The sequence below is a fragment of the Hyperolius riggenbachi genome, chromosome 3 (genome assembly GCF_040937935.1).
Source record: "Hyperolius riggenbachi isolate aHypRig1 chromosome 3, aHypRig1.pri, whole genome shotgun sequence".
NCBI classification, from domain to species: Eukaryota; Metazoa; Chordata; class Amphibia; order Anura; family Hyperoliidae; genus Hyperolius; species Hyperolius riggenbachi.
The window spans coordinates 457,371,152-457,385,081 of NC_090648.1; the positions used below are offsets into that span (position 1 = coordinate 457,371,152).

The 13,930-nt window shown below is 43.1% G+C and overlaps 1 protein-coding gene across 2 annotated transcripts in view; it reads right to left on the bottom strand.

Annotated features, from left to right (window-relative positions):
* The window catches only part of JADE2 (jade family PHD finger 2), a 385,478-nt gene that overhangs the window by 305,472 nt on the left and 66,076 nt on the right, over positions 1–13,930 (bottom strand). For both annotated transcript variants that reach the window (XM_068277917.1, XM_068277916.1), the window contains exons 2-3: positions 9,131–9,188; positions 4,966–5,051 (exon numbers count right to left, since the gene is read on the bottom strand). In XM_068277917.1, coding sequence (XP_068134018.1) covers positions 4,966–5,051; positions 9,131–9,188 — 144 coding nt within the window. The remainder of the gene's footprint in view (positions 1–4,965; positions 5,052–9,130; positions 9,189–13,930) is intronic.

Sequence of the window (13,930 nt, forward strand, 5' to 3'; positions counted from 1 at the left end):
AGCTTCGCATCTCTGCGATCAGCTGGGTGCTGTACTGCCTGTAGCTCTGAGATTAGCTGGGTGCTGTAGTGCTCTGTAGCTTCGTATCTCTGAGGTCAGCTGGGTGCTGTAGCGCCAGTAGTGCTCTGTAGCTTCGCATCTCTGAGATCAGCTGGGTGCTGTACTGTCTGTAGCTTCGTATCTCTGAGATCAGCTGGGTGCTGTAGTGCCAGTAGTGCTCTGTAGCTCTGAGATCAGCTGGGTGCTGTAGTGCCAGTAGTGCTCTGTAGCTCTGAGATCAGCTGGGTGCTGTAGTGCCAGTAGTGCTCTGTAGCTCTGAGATCAGCTGGGTGCTGTAGTGCCAGTAGTGCTCTGTAGCTCTGAGATCAGCTGGGTGCTGTAGTGCCAGTAGTACTCTGTAGCTTCGCATCTCTGAGATTAGCTGGGTGCAGCAGATCCAATACAATATAATCTTGTTATAGTAAACGTTCCGATATAGAAAGATTGATGTCCAGGTCCCAGCCAAGCACCATTTTAAGTATATGGGAATACCGCCTGGTATAGTAAACCTATTTTTTTGGACCCAGCGGTATTCTCTGTCCAGCTATAGTGAAAACTGGGCGGGCGCATGCGTGATATGTCAATCGGAGGCCAGGTTGGCAGTAAATTGTAACCTGCTCGCTATCTGCACTCTACTTTCGGCCTGGTGTATTATTTTTCCATTTTGTGCTTCTTTATACTGTAACACTAATTACAACCCCTTATTTGAAAAATACCAGTAATATACCCTTATGAAATAAATATTAAACATAAAAAAAAGTTTAGTCCCTAAGGTAACTATGTAAAGTGTTTTATTTTGGCAACTATAGGGTGGGGGAGGGTAAGCAGTTAATTAATGAGTTAATTAATGAGCATCCTTGCTCTCATTCATGTGCCCGGGAACTGCACATTAAGCTCCCGGACAAACGAGCGGGAGCGAATAATAGCTCGACCAGTAATTGAAAGGTGACCCGCGGCAGGGAATGGAGGATTCTTCAGTGACGGCGCAGGACCGGATATCTGGGCCATTAGAAGCCCCAGGTAAGTGACACAGAACCACTTTAAAATGTGCTTTTGTGCTGACAGTTAGCCTTCTGTGGCAGTTTTGTCAGCCTCCGATTTCTGCTTCTGAAAAATGCATCTGTTTGGTACTGTCATTTTCATTCCGCTTCTCTAGGACTAAGTGGGCCAACGAACTAGAACTAACACACGGCCGTCAGTCATATCCAGTCGTGTGTTATGCACAGATTGTAACTACATAAACTTGACAGAAACATCGGTTGAAATATTCAGAAAGTTTGAAAAACTGTACTGAAAACAAAAACTACTAAAATTGCTTTTTTTCCTATATTCATAAATTATTTAGCAAGTGTGTTTGCCAAATGTAAAATCTTTCCTCACCCCAATTTACATTGTGATATATATCATAGGTGGCAACATTTTTAGTGCTGGCAGGTGCATCACTGAGGAATGGTTGTGTTGTGTTTTGTAAACTAAATAAAAAAATAAAAAAAAGACCTGGTCACCCAGAGTGTACTAGGAGAAGAAGGGTGCATAGCTAAACAGCCTAGGCTAAGCATCACTGGGAGTGTGTGGCTACATACACAGTGGTGTGAAAAACTATTTGCCCCCTTCCTTATTTCTTATTCTTTTGCATGTTTGTCACACTTAAATGTTTCCACTCATCAAAAACTGTTAACTATTAGTCAAAGATAACATAATTGAACACAAAATGCAGTTTTAAATGATGGTTTTTATTATTAAGTGAGAAAAAAACTCCAAATCTACATGGCCCTGTGTGAAAAAGTGATTGCCCCCCTTGTTAAAAAAATAACTTAATTGTGGTTTATCACACCTGAGTTCAATTCCTGTAGTCACCCCCATGCGTGATTACTGCCACACCTGTTTCAATCAAGAAATCACTTAAATAGGAGCTATCTGACAAAGAGAAGTAGACCAAAAGCACCTCAAAAGCTAGACATCATGCCAAGATCCAAAGAAATTCAGGAACAAATGAGAACAAAAGTAATTGAGATCTATCAGTCTGGTAAAGGTTATAAAGCCATTTCTAAACCTTTGGGACTCCAGCGAACCACAGTGAGAGCCATTATCCACAAATGGCAAAAACCTGGAAGAGTGATGAACCTTCCCAGGAGTGGCCGGCTGACCAAAATTACCCCAAGAGCGCAGAGAAAACTCATCCGAGAGGCCACAAAAGACCCCAGGACAACATCTAAAGAACTGCAGGCCTCACTTGCCTCAATTAAGGTCAGTGTTCACGACTCCACCATAAGAAAGACTGGGCAAAAACGGCCTGCATGGCAGATATCCAAGGCACAAACCACTTTTAAGCAAAAAGAACATTAAGGCTCGTCTCAAGTTTGCTAAAAAAAATATCTCAATGATTGCCAAGACTTTTGGGAAAATACCTTGTGGACCGACGAGACAAAAGTTGAACTTTTTGGAAGGTGCGTGTCCCGTTACATCTGGCATAGAAGTAACACAGCATTTCAGCAAAATAACATCATACCAACAGTAAAATATGGTGGTGGTAGTGTGATGGTCTGGGGTTGTTTTGCTGCTTCAGGACCTGGAAGGCTTGCTGTGATAGATGGAACCATGAATTCTACTGTCTACCAAAAAATCCTGAAGGAGAATGTCTGGCCATCTGTTTGCCAACTCAAGCTGAAGCGATCTTGGGTGCTGCAGCAGGACAATGACCCAAAACACACCAGCAAATCCACCTCTGAATGGCTGAAGAAAAACAAAATGAAGACTTTGGAGTGGCCTAGTCAAAGTCCTGACCTGAATCCTATTGCGATGTTGTGGCATGACCTTAAAAAGGCGGCTCATGTTAGAAAACCCTCAAATAAAGCTGAATTACAACAATTCTGCAAAGATGAGTGGGCCAAAATTCCTCCAGAGCGCTGTAAAAGACTTGTTGCAAGTTATTGCAAACGCTTGATTGCAGTTATTGCTGCTAAGGGTGGCCCAACCAGTTATTAAGTTCAGGGGGCAATTTCTTTTTCACACAGGGCCATGTAGGTTTGGAGTTTTTTTCTCACTAAATAATAAAAACCATCATTTAAAACTGCATTTTGTGTTCAATTATGTTATCGTTGACTAATAGTTAACGGTTTTTGTTGAGCAGAAACATTTAAGTGTGACAAACATGCAAAAGAATAAGAAATCAGGAAGGGGGCAAATAGTTTTTCACAGCACTGTATACAATATACAGCTATATATCAATGTAGAAAGTGTTTCTGATGCTGAAACCAGGAAAATTACCAGAAAGTGGGTATCCTACATAATTTACTGCATTCTGCTCTAGGTCGCTAAAGTCCCTCTAGTGAAGCTCTGGGCAATCTTTAATTCTAAGTTTGGGGTATAGTGAGGAAAATGCTTAACATACAAAAAGGTTTTTATTGCCGTCTACGTTGCACTCGAGGTAGTGTTTCCTTGCATTCCATTCCAAAAACAGGATTAGAGTGAGTCTGAAGCCATTCAAATTACCTCTCTTTATTTCCCAGTTCTCTTCAGCATTAAGATCAAAGATGATTCGCCGCATCCCCGTGGCAGAACGATGGATTTATCCCCCAAAATCCAGGGGCAAATTCTGCGTTACTTCCTGGAAAAGGCAGTGCTGAGCGCAGTAGCTCTGCCTCTGCTCCAGCCAATCTCCGCCTCTCCCAGTCTTCTTTCACAGAGGGGCGGGGAGAGGCGGAGATTGACTGGACTGGAGGCAGAGCTACTGCGCAAAGCTCTGCCTACCCCGGCCAGCAAAATCTGCGACTTGGAAAGTCATAGAATTTTGGCCCAGGATTTTGGGTGGATTAATACCTCGTTCTGCGGCGAATCATCTTTGATCTTAATGCTAAACACGACTGTTACATAAAAAGAGGTAATTTAATGGCTTCAGTCTCTCTTTAAGGTTGTTTCCACTACCGTATCAGTGTTTTGTGATCCGATTCTAATTGCTTGCAAATCGCTAGGTAGTATTACATTAGTAGAATCATGCAGTAATGTCTCCAATAGTGATATATGTCATTTTACCCAATAACAAGCATTTTCAGGGTTTACTGCAACCGTGGTGTGATCACTGTTGGATCTCATCGTAATAACATGAGTTCAGTAAACTAGGAATCACAATCACCATTGCACTGCAAGCACAATTCCTAGTGGAAACCGGCCCTTACTGAGAGCAGGGATCTCTCTACTGAGGACACTTCACTGACGAAATACAATTTCTTTTAGTAGCATGGGGCAATCATAGAACAGCTTTTGTGTATAAGGACATTCTCTTACCGTTCTGTAGACAGGCTCAGTGGGAACAGGAAGTAAGGAGAAATTGGTTCAAGACACCCACAGAGATCAATAAATATCTGACAGACGTCCTGCCTGTCTCTATTCTATCCAAAATTAAAAACTGTTTAGGCTGCAGTTCGTTCAGATGACAGGTTCACTTTAAAGGCCAAACACCAACGTGTAGGGTGTGAGGCGGACTCATCTACTACTACAACTACTATTACTACTACTACTACTACTACTACTACTGTTGTCTGAGACTCTGGCAATCTGAGCAATGTGGGCTCCAGGCTGCCCACACAAAGTGGCTGCAATCCTACACGATTTACTGTAAAGACGGAAACAAAAACACGCACGGAGGCTTGGCACAGGAACCATAGAGCATTGCATCAAAGGATAAGCTGACATGACAATACACTGGACTCCAAGAAAAGTAACCCTTTGTTACTTGAGTGAAAGTAGGAATAAATAATCTTACATGAGCACTTAAAACTCTGATTATTTGTTACAAATGAATGCAGGGTTATGTGAGTCATCACACAGCAGCTGTGTTAACAGTATCTAGCATTGGGCAGCATGAATATTTAATGCTAAGTATGTACTGGAATCTTAAAAATGTAAGCAAAATATGGCAGCACAAACCTCTGACGGCTTCTTCTCCTTCTGTCTGGTCCAGGTGCTTTTTGCGGTAGGTACTTTGGAGCACCTTGACCATAATGTTGTGTGACCTACAATAAACAGAAAAACAGCAATGAGAGGCAAATGTATTAAAACTAGAGATAAGAAAATGTTCAAAACCTACACTGATGAGATACAATGGATCTTGAGGCTATCGGAGTCGGACCACGGAATGAATCTAAAGGAACCAGGTGGAAATTTAATGCCTAACTACCACCGAAAAAATTCAGCATGGCAAATTATGAAAGCTATCATGTTGATTAGTGTAATTATAGGTATTGCTTTTAGAACTTAACTTTTCATTTATGTTGCTATTATGGCCTACATTGTTTTCCCTCCAGGTACACTTTAAGACCTCAAAAGCCTGTACTTCCGATTGCCAGAGCTGGGGTCTTCAAATTGGTCACGACTACTTCCTGTGAACTAGAATGTCCCACCCTCTCTTGTAGACACATCACTCCTACTGTAATGTAGGGATGTTGGGAATGTACTCTGGCAACCATCTTACTTCCTGGCAGATGTTATTTGGATTTTGACAGATCGATAAGTGTATGGGCACCTTTACATTGTTTCTCCTGCACAGAGAGGACTCCAGCTGCAATATTACTGATAAGATTTTATTTTTTCATAAAATGATGGGAAAATGTCTGACAACCTGGAAGTGACAGATCAAGATGGGAGGGTGGGGGGGTGTATCTAATACTTACAGCCCCTGAACAAGCATGCAGATCAGTTGCTCTGACTGAAGTCAGACTGGATTAGCTGCATGCTTGTTTCAGGTGTGTGATTCAGCCACTACTGCAGCTCAGATCAGCAGGACTGGCAGGCAACTGGTATTGTTTGTGTAAAAAGGACACATCCATATCCCTCTCAGTTAAAGGGAACCTAAACTGAGAAGGATATGGATTTTTACTTTTAAAACAAAATACCAGTTGCCTGACTGATCCTGTATCTCTAATACTTTTAGCCACAGCCCCTGAAGAAGCATGCCGATCAGGTGCTCTGACTAAAGTCAGACTGGAGGTTTCAGGTGTGCGATTCAGCCACTACAGCAGCCAAATAGAACAGAAGAAGGACCGATAAGCAACTGGTATGGTTTAAAAAGAAACATCCATATCGTTCTCAGTTAAGGTTCCCTTTAGGAGAAACCTCAACAACTTACTGCAAATCAAAGAAGAAATAAAATATTTTAAAACATATGTTTACTGTCTCCCATTGAACTGTACCGGAAATGTGTAGAGGGTCTCAGGGTGGGGGTGCTAACATAACGGCTCAGTCATTGGGGCCAGAGATTGCTACAGAACTGCCACTCCACACCTCCTTCTCTCATTACGCTAGCACAAGGCATGGAGGTATGTGAAGATGTGGATGCTTCCCCACCCCTTATTACAGGGCACCAATCCCCCTGCTGACAGCCATGCCGAGCTGACAGCTAAATCTAAGTGGGACTTCCTACAACCACAGGGTCTTTCTCTGCTTGTTACAAACCGCTATGGCTGGGGAACAAGTCTAGTATAACTCCAGAGGCTCACATTATGTAGTTGTATATGAACTTCAAAAAATAAATAAACAGAAGTAAGGGAGTGCGTGAAGGGTGTTAGGATGAAAGCGCAAAGAGATGGAAACTATACATGGCCTCTGGGCAAACGCAGCAGCCTCTATGCAGTCCCTGGGTGCTGACACTATAGAGGGCCTGGCAATAGAGGAAGCAGACACTATGCAGTACCTGCATGCGGAGGGGATGGGCACAATGCAGGGAGTGAAACTGGGGGACACTATGCAGTACAGGGGAAGACAAGACGCTGAAGGGCCTGGGGACAGAGGAGGAGACGCACTGAACAACACTAACCTTCGCAAAAAGTTATACAAACTTGGTAGGTCTTCGAGTAGTACACAAACCCAAAACAGAGCTAAAAGTCTTGTGCTATCGATTTAATCCCATTGCATTCACTGTATGATATATAACATTTATATTGTGCTTTTCTTGCCTAGGTTCTTAACAGGTGGTACCCGTACCCCTGGAGGCACTTAAGCTTGTCATAGTCAATCTAGACTAGTGCAATTTGGATTAAAAAAAAAATAATAATGTATAAATAAACCTGGATATGTATTTTTTGTTAATTAAAAGCATAAAAGAATGTTTGAAAAGCATTTATACACAAATATTGAGTGGCCAACAAATATATACTGTACGTGTCGGGGGTACTTGAGATGAGGTTATTAACAACAGAGTGGTGCAAGTCTTTCATAAAGAGGTACATGATGTAAGAATGGTGAGAAACACTGGCCTAGGGGACTCAAAGAGCTTCAGAGTAGCAGGATTTAAAGAGACACTGTAACATCAAAAGTTCCCCTGGGGGGGGGGGGGGTGGTTCTCGCCTCGGGAAGGGAAAGCCTCAGGGTCCCAATGAGGCTTTCCACACCGTCCTCTGTCCCACGAGGGTCTTGCTGCAGCCCTTCAAAGCCGACCCAACAGATCAGACAGCCTGTTCAATATCTACCTTTCCAGGCTCCAGCGGGGGCGCTGTTGTGGCTTTCGGCTCCGAAGTAGACAGAAATACCGGATCTCAGTCAGGTCCACGCTACTGCGCAGGCGCATGCGCAGTAGAGCAGACCCGGCGGCGATTGGGTATTTCCGCCTATTTCAGAGCCGAGAGCCGCCACAGCGCCTGCGCAGGAGCCGGGAAGGTAAATATTTACATCGCCGCTGTTCGGAGGGCTGCAGCGAGACCCCCGAAGGACGGAGGACGGTGTGGGAAGCCTCATTGGGATCCTGAGGCTTCCCCCTCCCGAGGTGAGTACCCCCCCAGGGGAACTTTTTGATGTTACAGGTTTTCTTTAAGGTGGCCACACGTGGCAAAAAAAAAAAAAAAAATGAATATCAGATTTTACTGAAATTAGCTAAAAATGATCGGATTTTTCCCCCAAAAAAATCAAAAGTTTTTCTTTTATTCGAGCAAAAATTATTAATCGGATTTCTTGTTTCTATTCGATAAAAGTGCAGGATTTTTCTGATAAATTTTTATCAAAATTGAATGGTGTGTGGTAGATTGTCAATTTCCTTATATACACTTTCAAGCAATTTTCTCTGAGTTTTCAATCTTTTTTCATAATTGGGTAAAAATGTACCCTACGTGTATGGTACATTGGTCAGATTTTTTTTAAAATGTTACAATAAGTCAGAAAAATTGATTGCAATTTTTGAATTGAAAAGATTTTAAAAGTTGTATGGTGTGTGGCCACCTTTAGAATGTTCTTTACAGATAACCAGGATCATTAAGGAGCCTTGCCCAAAAAGTCCTTACTGTTTTAGGTAGCAGCTTGAGTTGGGATTCAAACCCTACATCAAAGGCAGCACACCTCTGACAAGTTAGTAGTGATGCCATCTAAACTTCATCCTTTCCAGAATGTATTTTGTAGCAGGCAAAACACTGTGGGCATAAAGTAGTGAGCAGCAGTCCCTTATATCTCCTGCTTTATCTATATAGTGTGCATTTTCTCCTAATTTCACTCTTCGATGTCAGCTATGAGAGCAGTGTGCATTCTCTCTGCAGGTAAGGAAGCATAAAGCTGCAACACTGGAAAACTGGAACAGACTGGAAGTAAAGGCAGCAACTTTTAATTAGTTATTCAATATGGAAGCAGGACATTTGGGCGCCCACTAGCGAATCAAGTTTGGGAGTCCAAATTCCCAATTAATCCCAATACTTGAATGTTCACCTACGGTGGCGCATGAAAAAAGGTTTTGTGTTTTTTGTTTTTTTTTAGCTGGGGGGAGGGAGGGGTGTTGGTTAAGGTCAGATCAGGGAAAAACTAGTCTTTTATTATGACTACAGAGCTTTTCACCTGCCCCCTTCCCTGTGGTGCAGAGACATTAACTCTTAGTGACCAGCACTACAGCTCAACGGATTTTATCTTCCTGCTCCTCCCTATTTAATATCTATTCTCTTTTCTTAAGAAATGCTAGCTACTGTCCTCACATCCACTGCTTGGTTTACAACCTATTGACCAGTTTTATTCTATATAAAGAGGTGGAAGTGGTTTCTGCTTTATGCCCACAGTATTGCAGAGTTTAGACACCATCACTATTAGATTTTATATTTCATAGTAGGGGAAATCCTCGTCTTACTGTCAGTGGTGTCCGAGTCATCACTGCTTAGTGAAAACTTCCTCCGTTTTTCTTCCATCTGAAAGATAAAAGAAAAATAATTGGTTATTTGTTTTAATAGCCAAGATGTTAACAGAATGAAGTTAACAGAAACAAGCAAGCAATGGTTGTGGCAGTGCATTCCCTGCTTATGTGGTGCATTGTGGGTCTCTTTGTTTTGCCTGAAGGTTTGCATTGCAGAGTAGTGAATTCAGCATGCACCAGTGATTTTTCAACCACCACATGTGGTGCATCGGAATGGAGAAGCGCCACCATAGTATGTAGAAAGATCATGTGAGCCACATGTCAGGCGTGTTGCCAGATACACTGCATGCCTCATCAACGTGCTTAGTCCAATTCCACAAATACTATTTGTGGTGGAAGGCAGGAACCTCTTATTGCCATCTGTGAGAATTTCCAGTACTTCCTTTGCAGACAGGAAGTAGGGTGATCTCTCCAATGGCAAGAGAGATATGAACAAATAAATGGGTAGGGAGAACGGTTTTCTTGGCCAGCGATTGGCGAATCGATCTGCTGATCGCTGGCTGAGGCATTGGAGGGCATCAGGACTACTGTACACAGACAAGATTCTCGGCAGAATTGGCCACCTCGGCACACATCCAATTTAGCCACTAATATAGATTTTTCCTCTTCCATGTAGTATGAAAAGCTTGATTACATAATCTGCCCTAGTATTCAAAATCCCAGCATTTTGCAGGGCTGTGGAGTCGGAGTAACTTTGGGTACCCGGAGTCGGAGTTGGAGTCGTTGATTTCATAAACTGAGGAGTCGGAGTCAGATGATTTTGTACAAAATCTGCAGCCCTGGTAAGTATTAGACTAAGGAGTCAGCCATTTTGGGTACCTGGAGTCGGAGTTGGAGTCGGAGGTTTCATAAACTGTGCAGTCGGAGTTGGAAGACTTTTGTGCAGTAGCGATATAAATATCGATCTCCATATCAATCAGGAGCAGATCGGACATATTGGAAATTATCAGTTCAACCCTATGACCTGACAGGAAACTGAAAGATGTGTACCTAGAATACAGCGGTCACTCGCTTTGGTAGTGTCGCCTACTGCAGCCACAGAAAGTATCATTTTTATGTTGCTTTCCTTTGCAGTACATTGGTACTAACACAGACCGTTTATATAATACAGAATTGTTAGGTGAAATGCTACTTTCTAATAGAACTCCCTTGACCTCTGGTGCAGTCAGTGTAATGCTGGTGATGGTTCCACCTGTGCATTCCAGAAGCTCTATGCTCACTGCGTAGGAGTGGTTGTGTGAGGAGATTTCAAGGTAGCTGCTGTGTCTGATGGAAGGGGGTAACTGACTGCTGTGATCAACAGCTGCACATGGCTTATCGAGGGCACAGATGCGCCTTCACCAGGAAAGGAACTGCAGTCTGAAACAAAAATCAGCCCCCTGATATATCCTAAGTTGTGGTCACTGAATTAGAGAAACTCTGAGGCATAAATTTAGAAACAATATTTGTGTTTGCACGTTTCTTCCTTGTTTGATTGTCCTGTATCTCAGCCTTTATTATGATAAATGTAGGCAAATAGCTGCTGTCAACGTTGACCAAAAAGAAGAAAAGGATAACGTGTGGCACTTCCCACTTTCCAAGTCGTGGATTTTGCTGCCCGGGGAGGCAGAGCTTAGTGCTGTAGCTCTGCCTCCATTAGCATCAATCCCCGCCCCTCCCAGTGAAAGAAGACTGCGGGGGCGGGGAGAGTCGGTAATCATCGGGGATTAACGCGAGTAGAGGCAGAGCTACTGTGCAAAGCTCTGCATCTTACAGGAAGCGCTCCCCGCATTTTGCTCCGGGGATTTGGGGGGTTTAATGACATCTTTCTGCCGCGGGAATGCAATTCAACAGGTGACGTTCTGCCCCCACCATCAGCAAGACAGTCCTGGGCAGTTTTTCCAAAGTATTCTGAAGCACTGGCCTGCGTTGCAACAGCCTGCCCCCAGCGTGGCAGCAACAACGCAGGTGGGGGTTGCCAGAGCCTCAGAAGACATTAAGGAGAGTCCCTCTACAATGGGTTTGCCATGGGGAAGGCACAACATTTCTAACAATAAAGAAGAACTGTAGTGAAAACAATGAATAAAATTGCTTTTTTTTTACTACTGTATAGTAATTTGTAATTTACTCAGTGTTTGCCCGTTGTAAAATCCTTCCTCTCCCTGATTTACATTCTGAAATGTATCACTGGTGGTGACATGTTTAGTCCTGCCAGGTGATGTGCATAGAACTCTCAGTAAGCAAACATTCAGCAAAGGGAGATATTACTTGCTTAGCAGTTGGAAACAGCCATCATTTCCCACAAAGCAACAAGGTTCACGGAGCTGTCAGGCCCATGGTCCTGACATCACATTGTGGGAGGGGTTTCCCCACAAGATCAGCTTTTACAGACATCCCTGATAAACTGTTTGAGAAAAGGAATAGATTTCTCATGGGAAAGTTGTAAGACTGTAGGTTCTGTATCTCAGTAACGGCTTTCCTAGAACATACAGCATCTCTCTGGCGGTATAGCTCCCGGTTCAAACCTGAGCGCCGACAGTTTTTCTGATGGTACAGAAGTTTATAAATATGTAGGTTTGACAAAGAGAAGCACTAGTTTTTTAAAATTAAAAACGTTTTTTTAAATTAAAAACAGTAGATATACAGAGATCCAGCAATTTCAGCATCCCTGGACCGCATACATGTAAAAAGGGCGCTGGGGAATTTGGGCGCAGGGTGAAACCGAAAACCGTGTTACCCTGCTGTGGCAAGTTTCCCAGCAGTGTTGATTACTATTCCTCCTCCAAGGCACCGTACAGTAGGGGTAATATGCAATTCGGCAGCCAAATTGGCAGCTATCATCATTTTTGCTTTGTCTTTTGCCGGCTCTAAAATGACTCACTGAGCACCGCTATAGCCGTAATTCACATTACAGCCTATGGCGGTGCCCAACGGTCATCGACCACGCGGTGCCCTTTTTACCCAACTTGCGCTGGACCTCCCTTTAGGTGATGTGCTGGTAGACAGGTGCTGGAACCAGGCTGGTCCTATTACAACTAATAAAAAACACACACACACTTTTTTTCTTCCTCTCAGCAGCACATTTATACTTCATCTACCTCTCAACAGGGCTTTGATATCTCATATCTCTCTCTCGCGCGCGCGCTTTACAGCGCAAAAAAATCTTTCTATCCCATCCTGCAGCACATATACCCAACTACTTATGTGCAGCACTGTTATACCTCTTCTCCCATAGTGTAACACTTGTAGTGTGCCAATTACATTACAGCACATTCATTGCTCCTTTTTTCCAGCTCCTGCACATTAATCCCCTCCTCTTCCTGCTGATGCACATTAATCCCCTCCTCTTCCTGCTGCTGCATATTTATCCCTCCTCTTCCTGCTGCTGCACATTAATCCCTCCTTTTCCTGCAGCTGCATATTTATCCCTCCTTTTCCTGCAGCTGCCCATTTATCCCTCCTCTTCCTGGTGCTTCACATTTCAAATACTTTTTATAAGGCTCCAGGTTCATAGCCACAAGACTTATCCTTAAAGAGGAACTCCAGTGAAAATAATGGAATAAAAAAAAAGTGCTTCATTTTTACAATAATTATGTATAAATGATTTAGTCAGTGTTTGCCCATTGTAAAATCTTTTAAATCCCTGATTTACATTCTGACATTTATCACATGGTGACATTTTTACTGTTGGCAGGTGATGTAGCTGCTGCATGCTTCTTTTGGCAGTTGTGAACAGCTGTAAACAGCCATTTCCCACAATGCAACAAGGTTCAAAGACAATAAACTGCCAGGAGTACCAGGTCCTCAGAGTTTTTTGTGGGAGGGGTTTCACCACAATATCAGTCATACAGCGCCCCCTGATGGTCTGTTTGTGCAAAGGAATAGATTTCTCACGTAAAAGGGGGTATCAGCTACTGATTGGGATAAAGTTCAATTCTTGGTCGGAGTTTCTCTTTAAGTTACTTCCTGCATTCAGCTCCTCCATAACTTAGGACAGCAAACAAAGGAGTACCCTCAATACTGAAAATTACAGGGATGGACAAATGCTTCTTATAGACTCTCTTGTGGATGTCCTTAAAGAGGAACTTCAGCCTAAACAAACATACTGTCATTAAGTTACATTAGTTATGTTAATTTAAACAGATAGGTAATATAATCTCTTAGCCACCTAGTTTTAAAAGAACAGGCAGATGTTTGTGAATTCATGGGGGCAGCCATCTTTTTGGTTGAAAGAAGGTGACAGGTAGCATGAGACACAGTTCCAACTGTCCCCGATCACCCCTCCCAGCTGTGCGCGCTAGGCTTCAAATCTCAAATTCAAAATTAAAATAAACAAATTTTCGCCAAAACAACAGAACGAGAAGAACATCAGAAATCCCATCATGCTTTGCACAGTATCAGGGGAAAAATGCCCGGGCAGATTTCTTTGGTGGGGCGGAGCTTAGCTTCTGTGCAGCTAAAAATGAGGCTTGGTAAGAAAAAAAAAAGGTCTGATGCTGTGAAACGGTTAAAGAAACACCAAGCCTTTTTAGTTCTGCTGAGTAGATTTTTAGTCTGGAGGTTCACTTTAAGCCTTTTAAAAATGCCCGCATTGCCCCTTGACCTGCCAGGTACCCCCCCTCCTGATACCCCCCTAAGTCCCACTTGCTTTAAACATGCCTACTTATCACCTTTATACCCATGACAGTGACCCGCCATAAATCATGGAAAATATAGCTCCCCAGTCGCCTCCCACCCCACATTTCCTGGCTCCACAGC